Source organism: Stenella coeruleoalba, assembly GCF_951394435.1.
Source record: "Stenella coeruleoalba genome assembly, chromosome: 10".
Lineage (NCBI taxonomy): Eukaryota > Metazoa > Chordata > Mammalia > Artiodactyla > Delphinidae > Stenella > Stenella coeruleoalba.
In genome coordinates, this window is record NC_137156.1 from 69,013,146 (window position 1) to 69,030,354 (window position 17,209).

Genomic DNA, 17,209 nt, shown 5'->3' on the forward strand with positions numbered 1-17,209 from the left:
AGCTTTCAACAATGCACCTTATTTTTAGAAGCCTAGGCATCAGTCTCGATCTCGAAATAAATGAAAGGCGTTGCGTAATTGCATTTTAGAGCATGGTGCACTACCCGTTTAGTAGTCCATCATAGAGGGTCATCACTTCTACTAGGACTTTAAGAAAAAAGATGGCGGTGGCAGAGTAGGGGGCGCGGCCGCCAACTCCGAATACCAGCTTGAAAAGGGGAGGCCGGGAGGCGGGGCCGGACCGACGCCACGTGGGAGGCCCCGCCCCTTGCACCGCCCTGCCTCTGGAGCAGAGGAGTCTGCGCCAGCTGGTTTAGGCCTCACTGAGCACGCGCACTCCGCCGCATTCTGATTGGCGGACCCACGCAGCCCACCGCACTCAGATTGGTGGAGCCGCTCCACATTCTGGGTCCCGAGCTCAGCGCTGCTCCTTACCCGTTCCGCTCCTCACCTCCTTGGAGGTGGCCCAGGGCCGGGATCGCACCGCCACCTGGCCGCCGGACTCAGCAAGGACGGGCAGGACGGCTTCGGCTTCATCCGGGAGCTCCAGTCCAGGGGCTGGGACAGCTCCCGTCGCTCTTCGTTCCGCCGTACCCTTCTCCACGACAGCGGTCCGGCATGTTTTCCAGGGCCCAGGTGAGGCGGGTTCTGCAGCGGGTGCCCGGGAAGCAGCGACTCGGCGTCTACAGGTTCCTGCCTTTCTTTTTTGTCCTGGGAGGAACGATGGAGTGGATCATGATTAAAGTGCGCGTGGGCCAGGAGACCTTCTGTAAGTGGGGGTGCAGCAGCCTCTGTTTCATTTCAGGCAGGCGGGAGGCGGCGAGGGAGCCGTTTTCCTGGGGGCTGTTCTCAGCTTGTAGACCTCTCATTCCGCTCAGCGCTGAGCTGCTTTTACCCTGGTCAGAAGGGCGAGTGCGGTTCCCTTCGTTGGGCGGTGGAGATCCGCCTGGGCTCTCCTGTAAGCGGGGCGACAAAGGCACATTGGTATCCGATCTTGAGACCGTCCCTGCACTTTGAGAGGAGGGCACGTGACTCCACTCAGGACGCCCTCCTTTCAAGCCTGCCCTTCGGCCATGCCGGTGACACTTTTCGGGCCTAAGGAATAGACTTCTCACAGCACCTAGAGGCGGGTGGGATCTTGAGGATTCATGGAAGTTCCTAACTGGCCAGTCCAAACCCTAGAGAGAACTTGGTTGGCCCGGCTTAGCTAAATACTACTGTCTTTACTGGCCAGAGTCATTGGTACCAATGCCCAGCACTACAAAAAGTGCGTCTGGCATTGCTTTGCTGAGCACTAGCCTGGACAGGCTAGTTCCTCTTCCAGGAAGACTTCCCTAACCCCTAGGCCCTTTCTGCTTTCTCCCTCTCCAGAAACACAATCACTTGTGAATCACCAACCCTCATTTTTTTAAAAAAAGTGCTTTCTAAAGATATTTAATCCTCCTGTGTTCACCCATTCCTTCATATTTAATGAGCACTGATGAGAGGATATAAGGCAGAGGGCCCCCACACCAGAAGAGCACTAATGGGAGAGACAGATCATACAGTTACTATTAAGTGTGATCACTGCTGTGGGGGGAAAGTTGGGGGAGCATGGGAGTCCTGGGTGGGGCACCTGAATTGGACTAGGTGGTGCAGGGAAGGCTTCCTGGAGGAGTTACCATGTCAGGTAGGGTCCGAAGATTGAGTAGGTGTCAGCCAGATGAGGGAAACGTTTATGGACTTGAAAGTGTCTTCTGCCAGTGGTAAGAGCAAACCTTGGGGCCTTGGTGTGAAAGTATGCTGCTGTGTTTCAGGGACTGAAGCAGGTGAGCAGAGTGAGGGATGACGTGGTTAGAAAGGTGCCTGGGCAGGGCCACAAAGGGACTGGAGAACCAACAGTGTATCCCAAAGGGCTGAAGAGTTTTAAGCCGCAGCTGGTGAACATATGTGGAGAATGCTTTCTTGTGGAGGGCGGATTGACAGGAACACTTAGGCTGTGTGGTTGTCCAGATTTGAGATGGTGGCCTGGACTAGGGTGAGATGCCAAGAAGTGGGCGGAGTTGAGAGACACCCCAGAGGTAGTACTGACAAGGGCTTGGTGATTGACTGGACTCAGGAAATGAGGAGTGGCGGCTTTTGGTAGGGCAGCTGGGGCAGGGGGAACACAGGCAGGACAGTCCTGGGCTCCATTTTGGACGTGCTGAGGGGGGAGATGGTTATACAGAACTGAAGCTCAGAAGGCAGATCTGGGCCTCAGATCTAGGTTTGTGGGTCATTCACAAGCTGATTGTGATGAAAGAGTTTAAACCCCAACATTTTAAGGGTGACTGAGAGTGACCAGAGAGGCAAGAAGGGAAACATGAAGGGCTTGTTATCACAGAAGACAGGAGGTTCAGGAAGTTCAACTAAGTGAATGGGAGGTAAGCCCCCTCTCCCCTACCAGGAGAGACTTGAAATATGCAAGTACTGATCAGAAAAGAGAGGGTGGAGAGAGGCTGGAGATACCTTGGCCCTTGAGAAGGTGGGAGAGGATGGGACCAGAGCAGGGCAAGGAGTAGCCCTTGGAAGTCAGCTGGAAGAGTTCTTTACTGATGACTTTTCTCTGCGAAGAAAGAGTTCATGGCCATTTCGGGGTGGGTAAAGTAGGGTCAGGGCCATGGCTGAAGAAACAGGACTGCCAGGCATCACAGTGGACCCAGTTAGATGCAACAGTTGGGCCCACAGTGCAAAGCAAGCAGAATGAGGCATGGAGAAGTAAGTTGGATTAATCTGTAGTTTGGGTTTTGAAGGTATATCAAGAAGTTGATATTGATGAGAGGGAATTTCAGCTGATCTGGGCAGGAAGAGAGGACAAGGGCCTGAGGAAGTTGGTGAAGGTCCAAGGACAGAAAGGTAGTAGAGGTTGTGGTCAGAGCAGAATGAACTTATTGCTTCAGAGGAACACTGCAAGCAGATGGTAGAAGTTGAGAAGTAAGGAAGATGAAGGGGGCTGGTGCTTCATCTCTGTTGGGGGTGGTGTTGCCTGGGAAGATGGCACAGGACAGGGTCAAGGAACCTGAACTAGATGCCAGCATTTTCAGAGACTGAAGGGGAGTGATGGACAGCAGGTACCAGTGCAGAGAAGATGGTGGCAAATGGCATAGGACCCAGAGGAAGAAGGTGGAGAATCAGTAGTAGTCTGGAAAAGCAGCAGCTGAGAACAAGGAGACTGCCCTCATCTACCAGCCCTCAGTTCCTGGGTGTGGCAGAGGGACCAGCAGAGAGCTATAGGGCCAGAAGTGCCTCTGCAGGGCCAGTTAAGAAGGATGATTTCAGAGAGAAGTGAAATTGCTAAGGGCTGTGCTGGGACATGACACTATCTTTGAAGACACTGACTCTGACCCTGCTATTGATATTGAGAGTTCCTTTAACATAGTGCTCATTTAAATCAAATCTTCTTTTAAGTTTATTCTGGCATTGAGTTAAGCCTTAATGTTGATATTCAGGTGACAGATCTAGACTATTGGTTAAATTACTCAGATATGTATTTTTAATTCCTTAGTCTCTTGAAAATCTAAATAAAATCTTTGTTTGATACAGACGATGTCTACCGTAGAAAAGCCTCAGAAAGGCAGTATCAGAGAAGGCTGGAAGATGCATCAGAGACTGAACTTCAGCAGTCAATAAAGTGAATATGAAACTTTACTACTGGTTTCAACTCCTTTAAAGATGTACTTTTCGGGTCTCTTGTTCTTACATAGAACTGCCTTTACAAAGAACTTTTATAGTTTTCCTGTCTCTGCTTGAATACTTCCCAAGTCACTGATGGACAGCACTTGTGGGAAAATTATTTCCTACTAAAACACACCTACCCATTGAATCTAGTCCATGAAATATTTCTAAACAATTCAAGGATCAGTCAGGATGCTTTTCAGTGTAGCCTGAATTGTTTGTGAAGTCCTTTGTTTTAGGCAACAAGGGATAACCTTATTTAGTTTTTTGCAGAATTCAGACTTACTATGAATAAAAGTTATCTACTGTAGGATCATTTAAACGAGGATTATTATGCAGACTACATTTCTGCTAGCTACCAATTTGTAAACATTTTGTTAGAATGTGACCATATGTTATTCATGTTAAGTGCTCTTGTGAACACAGACAACCCCTTTCCTTGCTTGGCTCCACTAACATACAAGGGCTGGACCTCCATGAGGACTGGGGAGCAACACGTTTCACTCCCCTCTGAGATGAAGATGTTGCTTTCATCCAGCTGCTAAAGATAAAGACACTGCTCCTTCCCAAAGAAAGTGAATCTTCACAGCATAAAGCAACCATAGACTTGAGCTAAATCAGAGGCTCTGTCTATAGGGAGAGATTTTCCAATCTGACCCAGAATAAGTTTGGATCAGTTGGTAGAAAAAGCAAAGGCATCTTTCCATGTTTGGATAACCATATCCAACATCTTTTCAAACAAGAAAATATATACATATTAAATAAGACTAAGTTTCAAAATAGTTTCTAACTATTGCTCATGAATAAAGAAGCAGATGCTTAAGGCCACAGGGTATCCTCAAGTTAATGATATCTGCCACAAATTGTTCTAAGGGATTTTTTTTTTTCTAATTTAAGTCAGTCCATTTATGTTAGAACCAATCCAGTATAATTAAGGAGCCAATGACTACTCAGATCTCATTAAAGCACTAATGAGTCACTGCTCAGAGGTGGCTTGAGTATGAAGACCAGTGATGACCAACAGCACCAGGGAGAGGAAGGTAGTTCTCATGTGCGCTTTTGTTACCTCAGGCATTCCTGGTGACCCTAAACCTCATAGTTACTTTTAGTGACTAGACTGCTGCATAATGAATTTAAATTGTGGCCTTAACTCCCATTTGTTCCCCCAACCTGTTTTAGAAGTTTAATATTTTGTACCTATGTAAAGAGCATATGTAACATACATACCTTTTACAAAGAATAGTTGTAAATGCTACTAAAACCATCAGCTAACTTCTGTTGTCTGCTGTGGTTTCCTTCCCTGGCCTATCCTGCTGTCTCCATCCCAGGGAGAATCTCTAGTCTGAAATTTGTGCTAAACTTCCCTAGAGTTTTCTTCATCTTTCTAAAATATATGTATTGGAGTGCCAATTTATTTAAGACAACGAAGCTTTGAAGACAACACAACAATGTCTGACTTCAAGGCAAGCAGACTAGCAAAGCAATTAAAATTGAAGATACTTTCAAAGCATATTAATTTGGATGCTGCAGAACTAATTTTTGTTAACCAAGGTGCAAGCTTTTTAACTTTACCTCAATTTTTTAACAGTTCTACTAAGGAATATAACTCTATCCCACTTATCAGACACTAGGATTATTTAAGGGAACTTAAATAATTTAAACAGCAATGCTCTCATAAGCTGCTTACAGAACTGCAGTGCCCCCTACTGTGAACTACAAGGCAAACAATTTAATAACTTGAATTTCAAAAACCACAATACTTCAGAATGACAAAAATCTAATTAGCATTTATTGCTAGAAGTCTACCTCCACTGGGGTGTTAGACAAAGAACATGGGCTTTGGAGCTTCATTTTATCATCTGAATGGATAGGGAAAGTATTGGGTTGACCAAAAAGTTCATTCGGTTTTTCCCGTAAGATGGCTCTAGTAGCACTTAGCTGTCTTTAACTTCATTCGCAACAATTTTGCTAGACTGTATTGTGACAGGTCTCATATCAGCGTGCATTAAAAAAAAAAAAAATCAAAATTGAATTTTTGTGCAGCCATTTTAATATTGAAGATGGAAGCAACATTTTCTGCGTATTATGCTTTATTTTTTTAATATAAATTTTATTTTTGGCTGCGTTGGGTCTTTGTTCCTGCACATGGGCTCTCTCTAGCTGTGGACAGTGGGGGCTACTCTTCGTTGCGATGTGAGGGCTTCTCCTTGCAGTGGCTTCTCATGTTGCAGAGCACGGGCTCTAGGCGCATGGGCTTCAGTTAGTTGTGGCTCATGGGCTCTAGAGCGCAGGCTCAGTAGTTGTGGTGCATGGGCTTAGTTGCCCCGAGGCATGTGGGATCTTCCCGGAGCAGGAATAGAACCCGTGTCCCCTGCATTGGCAGGTGGATTCCCAACCACTGGGCCACCAGGGAAGTCCCTGTGCTTTATTATTTCAAGAAAGGTAAAAATGCAACTGAAACACATAAGAAGATTTGTGCAGTGTATGGAGAAGGTGCTGTGACTGATCGAACATGTCAAAAGCGGTTAGTGAAGTTTTGTGCTGGAGATTTCCCGCTGGACAATGCTCCACGGTCAGGTAGACCTACTGAAGTTGATAGTGATCAAATCGAGACACTGAGAACAATCAACGTTATACCATGCGTGAGAGAGCCGACATACTCAAAAATATCCAAATCAAGCATTGAAAATCACCGCTTGGTTATGTTAATTGCTTTGATGTTTGGGTTCCATAATTTAAGTGAAAAAAGCCTTCTTGACTGTATTTCCGCATGCAATTCTCTACTTAAATGTAACGAGAACATTCTATTTTTAAAACAAATTGTGACAGGCGATGAAAAGTGGATACTGTACTATAATGTGGAACAGAAGAGATCGTGGGGCAAGCTAAATGAACCACCACCAACCAACCAAAGGCCGGTCTTCATCCAAAGAAGGTGATGTTGTATATACGGTGGGATTGGGAGGGAGTCCTCTATTATGAGCTCCTTCCAGAAAACAAAACGATTAATTCCAACAAGTACTGCTCCCAGTTAGACCAACTGAAAGCAGCACTCGACGAAAAGCATCCGGAATTAGTCAACAGAAAACGCATAATCTTCCATCAGGATGACGCAAGACCGCACGTTTCAATGACCAGGCAAAAAACTGTTACAGCTTGGCTGGGAAATTCTAATTCATCCGTCGTATTCACCAGATATTGCACCTGCGTATTTCCATTTATTTCGGTCTTTACAAAATTCTCTTCATGGAAAAAAATGCCAATTCTCTGGAAGACTGTAAAAGGCACCTGGAACAGTTCTTTGCTCAAAAAGATAAAAAGTTTTGGGAAGATGGAATTATGAAGTTGCCTGAAAAATGGCAGAATGTGAATATGTTGTTCAATAAAGTTCTTGGTGAAAATGAAAAATGTCTTTTATTTTTACTTAAAAACTCAAGGAACTTTTTGGCCAACCCAATACCTAAGCACAGAGTAAATACTCAATAAGGAAGGGCTATCTTTGTTCATCTAGTAGTCCTCTTTTGGAAATCTTGCCTACATCTCTGAAGTTATAACTCAATCAAATTAATCTCTTTTAGAAGTTTGGATCTCTCACGCTGAGTTACTTCTCTTAAAAAAAAATATACACTTGGACCATGGTGTTTTCCAAAACAACTTCTCTCCTAGTAAAGCAGCATCAGTTCTTAGTTTTCACACACGTGTATTAAATTTGGAATTTCTTGCCACATTTATATGTAAAATCCACAAGACGTGCATTCCACATCTATCTGGGGGATAGAAATAGTCTATTAATTTGTTCAGGTATGAACTTTCATTCAGCTGACCTCGCACACTTCCAAATGCAAAAGGAACAGAGTAATACTTAGCACTATTGCTCAGAGTGTTCAGCTGGAATGTTTAACTATACATCAACGATCATTCAAAATATGTTTATGAGCAGAGATGGAAGTACAGCCCTAAACTCTTAGGAGAACAGAACCACAGGGATTTGCAAAGTGATATTAGAGGAAAACAGTTGGTTGATTTTACCAACACCTTCTATTAAAAGTGTTGTCATGTTTTAAGAGATTATAAGCATGATAAAAACATACCCGGGCCACTTCTCTCTTCTGGCCACACACAGCTATTTGAAATGGATTACACTGATTTATGATACAGGACATGCTTGCCTTACCTTCCATCATCAGTAACAACTCCCTCTGCAATTTTAACTTCAACCTGCATTTCTGCCCATGCTGAAGACATGTTAGGAATCCTTGACTGCCAGTCTGAGAGGCTTGGCATGGGCATGTCAGGCTGCAGTGTGACTACATTCGGCTTCTGTGTTAATGCAGCCTAAGCCTTGGATCAGTGTCTGGACACTGACTTTTGCCTCTACCCAAGGAGCTCTCTTCCTTTAAATTGGCAGCCATATCCCTGTCAACATAAAATCAAGGCTTGCAGAAATTAAATCTACTTGAAACTAACATCTGACACAGCTTTAACAAAACAACCAAACCTGGTTAATCCAAATCACTTTGCAAACTCCATTTTTATTTGGATTAAAAAGCTTTAGATGAACAAAGATATGATACATACATATTATAAGACTAGTTATCACTTAAACCTCTTTTGATACAGAAATTAGAATAAACCAAGTTTTAATCAAGTCTGAAAATGTTTAAGTTCAAAAATCAACAACACCAATTTGGAGATTTTACACAAAGAAGAGTCCCCTCTTAATTCTTCCTCATAGGAAGAAAAGGGTGGGTTCAAAAACAAAGTAATTCAAGGCCTTTTAAATCAGTTGGCTGACATACTATTTTAAACCTATAGGTCTTTTTCCGCACATAAACAAAATTCTTTTCCACATGAACTTACATTTTGAAAACATTTAGGCCATTATACTTTCTAAGCCATATCACTACAGTTCCTAAAACTCATGGAAAAAAAAGATGTATAGTTCACATGTACCTTTTAAAGTCAGGGCTTTTTTTTTTTTTCTTTTTCTTTTCTTTTTTGGAAGATGGCTGACCTCAAATCTTATATCCTAAAATATTAATTGACATTCTCCAAGTTAATATACAGAAAGACATGATTCTAAAATAAATACATAGAGCTTTTTTTTTTTTTAAAGGTAATTAGGGCCTGCCTAATGGCCCCCTGGCCCGGCTCTGCACTGCCTTAGGGAAGCCCCTGGCTGGATCTATGGTTCCTACAGCACCTCCAGACACTGAGAAGGAGCCTGGAGGAGGAGTGCTCTGGCTTCTAATGCCCCACATAGACCACAGTGAAGAGTTTTTAGAGTCTTCCCAAAGAAGTCTCTTCCAGACCTTAAAAAGGGAAATAAGACGGGTGCATGAAATAAATAAATAACTTAACCAAAATTAAATTTCAGGTTCTTTGGTGTAATTCAAGGATGTCTAGAAATAAAATAATCTGATTGTATTATACAGTCCATGATGATTCAATGGCCCAAATAACCAAGAACTGAAGATTTCTTTATCTGATTCAGTTTAACAATAAGGTACTGACATAGTACTGCAAAACATTTTTTAAAATTCAGAACTGTTTAAAATACTTGATGCAAATTGAGATCCAGTGGTTGACTTATAGGCAATTAAGTTATAAGGACCTCCTGTAATTAAAGTATCTAGATACAAGAGACTTTTTTCCATTCTAAACTCTTCTTCTGTCCCCATGATTTAGTAAGAATGGTAATTAAATATCCAGGTATTGACTCATACCAGATTAAAAGAAAAAAGTATCCTCTGAGAGTCACTCTCAATTTACAAACAGCAGTGGAAGCTCCACCACAATGGCAACCACCTTGTTACAATAAAGCAGGTTTCAAAAACGCTGAGTGAAATACTGAACCATGTTTGATGCTTTCCACTTGTCTGAGCATTATATACTGCCTCCAAATGTTTTTTTCCAGAGTCATATAAGAGAGACAGGGTCATCAAACCTAAGTGTTTGGGATCTTTAATGGTCTTTTTAGTGAGCATTTTCTTAAATTATGATTTCCTTCTCCTGAAATTCAAAAGCACAAGCTGAATTTTAAAATTATTTTATAAAGTCTTAAATTTCTGGTTGAGAATTACAACCCTGAAACTTAGGAGAAAAAGAAAAAAAAAAAGCCAGATCTGATGAGGAAATAAAGAATACTAAAACATACTTGCATATGCAGGCAATCCAGCCTTTTACAATTATGCTTCTGACACAGCCCATATCTGGTTAATGCACTCCCTTCCCTAAGTTAGGTTAGGTGTTATGTTTAAAAATAAATCACCTCCAGCACACCTCAATACTTTCTTCAAGATGAACTTCAATAATTTGCAATGTAGAGATTTAAAGTTTTAAATCACCTAACATGTATAGGCATAAATTGTGAATTCATTACAAAAAGATCAAAAGTACCCTTAAACTTACCTGTCAAGACTAAATATAATTCAGGGTTGTGCACATGTTCTGCAAAAATAACTGACACCATAGATGTCTAACTCAGCACAAGAAAAAGTGCTTTCTCCCTCCAGGCGTCCGGGAGCTGCATTAGCTGCAGAAGAGTGCACAGTGCTGACTTCAGATTTCTGAGTTACTAGAGCAAATGTGCCATGTCTGCCAAACATCTACAATCCAACTAACAACCTTTCACTCTACCTGGAAGAAACAGTTCTTGCAAAAGTGGCTTAAGATATTTAGGCACGTGAAACAGACACAAGTACACTCCCCTCTCTAAGATGTAAACTAGGGCCAACTTCACATTTCATTGACAACTTAAACTAATCTGTAAACTCTTGTGTGTGTTTTTTTTCATTTTGTTTGTTATTTAAAAAAAACAAAAACAAAAAACCAACCAAAAAAAACAAGAAACAGAAACCCCAAGCCAAGACAAAAAACCTTTGATGGTTTCAGCTCTATGGCAACAAGTAAAAAGATAAAACTCCAAGTCTAAATACAACCAATTATGAAACTGGTTTTAAACGAAGGAAACATATGCAAAAAAAAAATCTTTGTGTATTTGATAAAGTCAACTTAATATAACAAAAACAAATTGAAATAGCTTATTAAAAGTGTCCTTATATAAAAATGGCCTTGTGATGTACAATAAAATGCAATAAAAATGATCATCCTTTGTTCCTCCCCCCACCCCCAGTAACTAAAATGGCTACTGTTCCACAAAACTCTTTATGCTTCTATAAAAGAATCGTAATTGATGTGATTAAAGGTTTTCTAGATTGTATGCTTGGCGAATATTGAGGGTGTCTCGGAGCATCAGATCCCGAAGGCGCCAGAGGGCGTCTGCCATGGTGGTGTGGGCCCCTTTACTTTTCAGCCAGTGAGAGGGGAGTCGGCTCTCCTGTTCTTTTGACAAATGGACATCGCGTCTTCGGGCTGAAAATTAAAGTGCAGACAGAGAAATACAAATATCAGTCCTAAGGTCTGACAGATTAAAACATGAAACATTTATTATTTATTGAATATTATGAATTTTAACTCTGCAGAATACTTCCAAGCAAATTTCTTACATTGTTTTATTAGGCATCTTGGTTTTTAGAAAGCTATTTTACTTAGGTATGAGACTACCTAGCCAAGGATGTCTCGTTTTACACTTTGCAGTTTATAAATTATCTAATGTCTTCTTTTTTTAATTAATTAATTAATTAATTTTTGGCTGCGTTGGGTCTTCGTTGCTGCGTGCGGACTTTCTCTAGTTGCGGTGAGTGGGGGCTACTCTTCGTTGTGGTGCGCGCGCTTCTCATTGTGGTGGCTTCTCTTGTTGTGGAGCATGGGCTCTAGGCACACAGGCTTCAGTAGTCTTCAGTAGTGGCTCGCGGGCTCAGTAGTTGTGGCTCACGGGCTCTGGAGCACAGGCTCAGTAGTTGTGGCGCACGGGCTTAGCTGCTCCGCAGCATGTGGGATCTTCCCAGATCAGCGCTCGAACCCGTGTCTCCTGCGTTGGCAGGCGGATTCTTAACCACTGTGCCACCAGTGAAGTCCTAGAAATTATCTAATTTCTAACAATTACTTCACAAAACAGCTGCACAAGATAACATAATTACTAGAATGGGAATATAAAAGTTGTACAAACACCTAAAAGATCTGATCATTAATATTTAATAGTTACTCCAATATTAACAAAAATTCCTAAAAAGGTAAATGTGAAGAAAGGGAAAACCACCTACTACTCTTAAAGCAATCAAATGATCAAATTTGGCTTAGAAATGAAAAATGAACAGAAACTTCCAAAGTTCTTTCCAGAAACTAGGCAAGTTATTTTAGTAAGTACTGAAAATATGCTGAGCCTGCTGAACTAAATGAATAAACTTCATAGGTTAATAGAAACATGTCTTCCAATATTATTTTTCTTTTTTAAAAATTGAGGTGAAATAATTTTTTTTTTTTTTTTTTTTTGCAGTACGCGGGCCTCTCACTGCTGTGGCCTCTCCCATTGCGGAGCACAGGCTCTGGACGCGCAGTCCCAGCGGTCATGGCTCACGGACCCAGCTGCTCCGCGGCATGTGGGATCTTCCCGGATCGGGGCATGAACCCGTGTCCCCTGTAACGGCAGGTGGACTCTCAACCACTGCACCACCAGGGAAGCCCTGAAATAATTTTTAATTTACCCAAATCCATCTATGCTATCCCCAAATGCCTGAAAAATAATTGAAAAAATTCAGAATATACTTAAGAAGATAGCATAGATATTTCTGACAAAACTAAGCTTTGAAACTCAGCAAAAAAACATTTTCAGTATGTAATGTCAATATACAAAGAAGCTCCAAACCCTTCTACTAAGTATACAATTTATTTTACTTATAAAGGCATACCTCAGGTTTGGTTCCAAATCACCACAATAAAGTGAGTTGCATGAATTTTTTGGTTACGTTTACACTATACTGTAGTCTATTAAGTATGCAATATAGCATCATGTCTAAAACAACTATGTACATACCTTAATTAAAAAAGACTACACTGCTAAAAAAATATTAACCATCATCTGAACCCTCAGCAAGTCGTAATCTTTTTATAATGGTAATATCAAAGACTGTTGATCACAGGTCACCAAAACAAATATAATAATAATGAAAAAGTTGGAAATACTGTGAAAATTACCAAAATGTGACACAGAAAAACGAAGTGAGCACATACTACTGTAAAAACGGTGCCAAAAGACTTGCTTGACACATTGCCACAAACCTTCAATTTGTAAAAAAATGCAGTATCTGAGAAGAGTAACAAAGCAAAGTGCAACAAAACAAGGTATGCCTGTATAAGAATCATGGATATTTATCCTGATATAATAGGTCCATAGCAGCGAGAGGACTTTGATAAAGCAAAGGCTTCTTGAGGACTCTCCTTACCTGCTAGGGTCTGGTCCCACTTGCTAATGCTGTTGGACTCAGCACTGAGTCCTTCAATATATTTTAGGTAGGCCTCTGAGTGGAGAAGCCGTTGAGTCTTCGGTGGGGGAGCCACAAACATGGGTGTTGTTGGCTGCTGTATGACAGGGGGGCCGGGTGGATGTGGGCCAGGATATGGAGGTGGTGCCTGCTGCCCTGGAGGCCCCAAAACACCTACCTGAAAGAGCACAGACACATGGTGAGGGAAAAAAAATACTCAGTGCATGCTCTGAGAAAGAGGGTAACTTGAATTCTGTTGAGTCCTAGAAGATCCAACTTGGAGGCTCACCTGCTGTCCATATGGACTTCCACCTGGTGCTGGAGTCCCTACCATAGGGGCCACTCCTTGGTTCATCACACCTATAATTCAGAATTACAGGCACAATTAGAGGCTCTGGGTTGAGAAGACTGAAAACTACTGTCTGATAAGAAAGGCCATTTATAATGCAAGCCTATGATCTCTGCCCTGAGTCTTTATGGATAGGAACCCTAAGCACCCAAAACAGGATGTAGCATTCATATAGAAAATGCATGTTCTTTTGTTTTCTAGGTACTTTAAATACAAAGCTAGGACAACTTGTCAGATGTACATTAATTATTCATGGCTTAGAAATAATTTGAACCCTGCATAAAATTCTAGTATTTCCCTAGGTAAGCTACAGTCAGAATACAACTATATTTTCAAGGTATTTTTCTTTTGACAACACAGTTTCCTGCAACTGAAGCCCGTGTTTAATTTCAGCAGTAATGGCATTGCAACCAGGCTCAGCTGTATGCAATGTGTTAGGACAGCAGGGACATAAGGGAAGAGGTTTGTGCAAGTGCACATTAAATGACCTTTGTGGAGGCTGGAGGCACATTCTTGCTGTCCTCTCACAGGCCACCAGCACCTCTGGTTCTAACTGGAGTCACTAATGTTGGCAGAGAGGGGACACTGCCATTTGATAGACCAGCACTTTGAAAAGGAATCATCCGGAAACAGAGCAGCCTTGGTGCTATCACTTCAAATGCAAAATGACAAAGGGAAAGAGAAAGATTCCATGGTCCTACTATATTTGGACTTTGTATAAACTTCCCTTGGTGACTCCTCACAAGCAATTTCTGTCACACAAGCAAGTTCTGTCTCATAGGTCCTAGTTGATAATAACATGATGTCTTAAATTTAGCATCTGGGGCTATTTTAATCTCAGGACCGTCCACTTCCTAGTCTCATAAAACAGAGCAATAGGTAAAGGACCCAGTTCATTAAAAACTAACAAACTACAATCAAAACCCTGGTGAGCTACTGCTTAAACCTTAAACAAGTCCAGCTGGCTGCACGGAAGGATCAACAGGCGCTAACTTCATATTCTATAGTTTCTCTGGATTCAAAATGTTGGTATTTTAACCAGGCAGAACCAACCCACTATTCTAAGGTTCAGAATTGCTAAATACCACTTCCAAGAAGTATTAGACGTTTGTAAGAGAGAACACACTAAGTGAAAACAAGCTTTCTGTTTACAAAGCAGGGATTTTTATATTCCAAGAACCCAGAAGGGTACCTGAACCACAAGAATAGAATCTTAGTGATTATTTGTGAGTGAGTGAAGAGGCTGCAGTGGGTAAGTTGCTGCTCCAGCAACATATTATTAACCCCTGTTCCCCTAGGACACTCACCCACCTTAGATTTCACAACACAGTGGGCCTCCCTGAGCTGCCTGTATCAATCTCTGCAGGGCAGCACAAAAAAATCAGCAACCAACCCCCTATGTGCCCTCTGTTTACAAATGCCATGCCAGGGGGCAGCTGGTGAGAATGCAGGCTGAGTCACCAGAGGAGCTCACTGAATCTCCCTCTTCTCAAAGCCTGATCAGACGTGCGTGTGTAGATACTAAGAGGGGTTCTTCCCTGTCTCCTTATCATCAGGTGTGTTGTGCTTTCTTCAAATGCATTTAGAATCTGAAAAAGGGGCAAAGGGAGACATCTACCCCCCAATACCCGCCAAAAGACCAGCTACCTAGAGGGTACTGGCCTTCGGTGTGACTCCCGCTGAGTAGCACACGCACCTGGGAGTTAAGTCCAGCTTAGTCTCACTGCTCAGTCAGATACTCTTGCCAAGGGGAGAGGGCACAGAATTAAGGACAACTCCACCTGCCACAGGAACACACCCATTTTATGACTGACACCTGCTGCAAGAGCAACTCACACATAGTCCACCACTTCCATAATGAAGCACCCACACCCACGAACATTTCCTCCTCTGGGTGTGTCTAGATCAAATACTTCTGTGGCGTTATGGCCATTCTCTAAGCAACACTCACATCACAAAGAGTGTTACTGAAGGCTCTAGGCCGAGCCACCAGGTTAGCTCACCCTACATACTGCTGGGCACACCCTCTGAAGCTTTGTTTGGAACTCTTTATAGCCACGGGATCGGTAGATCCAATGCTGTTGTAAGCAAATCTAAGGGTTTCTACATTTTGTCATCTGGGCCAGGCCTTTAGCTAATATTTTGGATAATGGATCAAATACTATTCCAAGTCATCTTAAGGTCACATTCCCTCCAAATAGATACCTAAGGGTCAGTTTTTTTGCATATGATGGCAATTAATATGGGAACTTGTGATTTTCCTTTCATAATAATCTTTCAAATTTGCTAATTAATTGTAAAGGAAAACTGTACCTATTTCTGGGCTCCACTTATATGTTTCTATATGACATAACTTCTGAGCTTGTTGACAGACAAACCAGTGTCTCCAGGTAGCAAGGTGGGCTATGCTGTTCTTTAAATGTTATGTCATCCTTCTTTGGGGACTCAGAAATAGAAAACTCGTTCAGGACAAATTCGTTCTCTCCCTCCTTTCTGTTGCTAGAAGGACTGACTGAAGGATTTCTACAGAGTTCTACATTAGCGACTCTGTAATTCCCTTAGAGGGGAGGGGCTGCTTGAAAAGCAAAAGATGGAGCAGGGACTCTACACAGAAGACCCTTTGAGATAAGAATTGAACCAGAAGAAGAAATGTACTCAGGAGCAAAAAGTGCTTTTTATATCAACTGGCAATTTGGGAAACTTCATTCACTGATAAAGAGAGCAGAGCATGACCTCCTAGGCTGTGTTTGGCTTTCTGAGCACGTGTCAAGTTGTTTGAGTGATTTTAGGGTATGCCTCCTGCCCCTTGATCTGCTGAGTCTAGTTTCTGTCATGTGTCCTGTGCTGCTGCTAGGCAGCCAGGTGCTCAAGGGCACAGGTGCTGAGCCACCTGCTCAATACACAGGACAGGTCCTACTGCTGACATCCCTGGGATTCTCAGTGAGGGAAGGCCTGCCCACATGGGCAGCAGGTACCTCCTGGAACAAATGGCTGAAGGAGGAAAAAGAGAATATGAAGATGAGATTAATGAGTGAATGAGGATGAAGTTCTTACCCGGTGGTGGTATGCCCGGGAGGCCGGGCACACCTGGCGGAAGATGGTGGGGTGGAGGCCCCCCGGGGTGAAGTGGCTGCATGCTGCCCATGCTAACAAGGCCATCAACTGGGCCCTGCAAAGGTGGAAGGCCTGGCGGATAGCCACCCATCATGCCTTGAAGGACACAACAAATTTCAGACATGCATCATTAACATGCAACATGAAGTAAGTAATAACAACCCCCCCCATGCACTACTAATGAATAAAGCACCCTTAGTACTGCATGATATAACGGCAATTAGTGCAATTATTTTGTTGCAATAATGAACAAAATATAAAGTTACAAATATGAAATACATTTCTGGATGAATTAGTACTTAGTACATTATTATTTGTAGTTATTTTCCCTGTGATAAATACGCTGCATGTTTTCAGTTCAATAATAATAAAGAGGAGTTCCAGTAACAGCCTTCCCAAGGTCATGATTATTGCAAGGTGTTCAGAGACCCGTTCTGCCTACTGCGATTCTACTGAAGAGTATAAACCCCATCATTCCACTATGCCCACACTCATATGCCTATCACGGGTACACATGAGGGGAAACTGGAATGGAGGAAAATGAGGCACACAGCCCTGATCACAAAGCATGGTTCTCCAGCATGGCGGAGGCGGCAAGACTTTTTCAAGACTTCTATGTCCATTCCTCCTCCCTTTTAGCCCCACCACTGCTGGTAAGAATGGATCATGC

The 17,209-nt window shown here is 42.4% G+C and overlaps 2 protein-coding genes across 12 annotated transcripts in view; one reads left to right on the plus strand and one right to left on the minus strand.

The window, feature by feature from the left end:
* Positions 1-343: 343 nt before the first annotated feature.
* On the plus strand, positions 344-6,606 carry UQCC5 (ubiquinol-cytochrome c reductase complex assembly factor 5). Its single transcript, XM_079935783.1, has 3 exons — positions 344-769; positions 3,562-3,649; positions 6,523-6,606. Exons 1-3 carry the CDS (start codon positions 619-621, stop codon positions 6,527-6,529), a joined length of 246 nt encoding a protein of 81 aa, XP_079791909.1. The 5' UTR covers positions 344-618; the 3' UTR covers positions 6,530-6,606.
* Positions 6,607-7,395: 789 nt separating this feature from the next.
* Positions 7,396-17,209, minus strand: part of PBRM1 (polybromo 1) — a 102,778-nt gene continuing 92,964 nt past the window's right edge. For 7 of the 11 annotated variants that reach the window (XM_079935776.1, XM_079935777.1, XM_079935780.1 and 4 more), the window contains 4 exons: positions 16,480-16,635; positions 13,366-13,436; positions 13,038-13,254; positions 7,398-11,067 (listed from right to left, as the gene is read on the minus strand). In XM_079935776.1, the coding sequence (XP_079791902.1) occupies positions 10,895-11,067; positions 13,038-13,254; positions 13,366-13,436; positions 16,480-16,635 (617 nt within the window). In that variant the 3' untranslated portion in view covers positions 7,398-10,894. Of the gene's footprint in view, positions 11,068-13,037; positions 13,255-13,365; positions 13,437-16,479; positions 16,636-17,209 lie in introns of all 11 variants that reach the window. The other 4 variants (XM_079935773.1, XM_079935774.1, XM_079935781.1 and 1 more) reach the window with 4 other exon arrangements.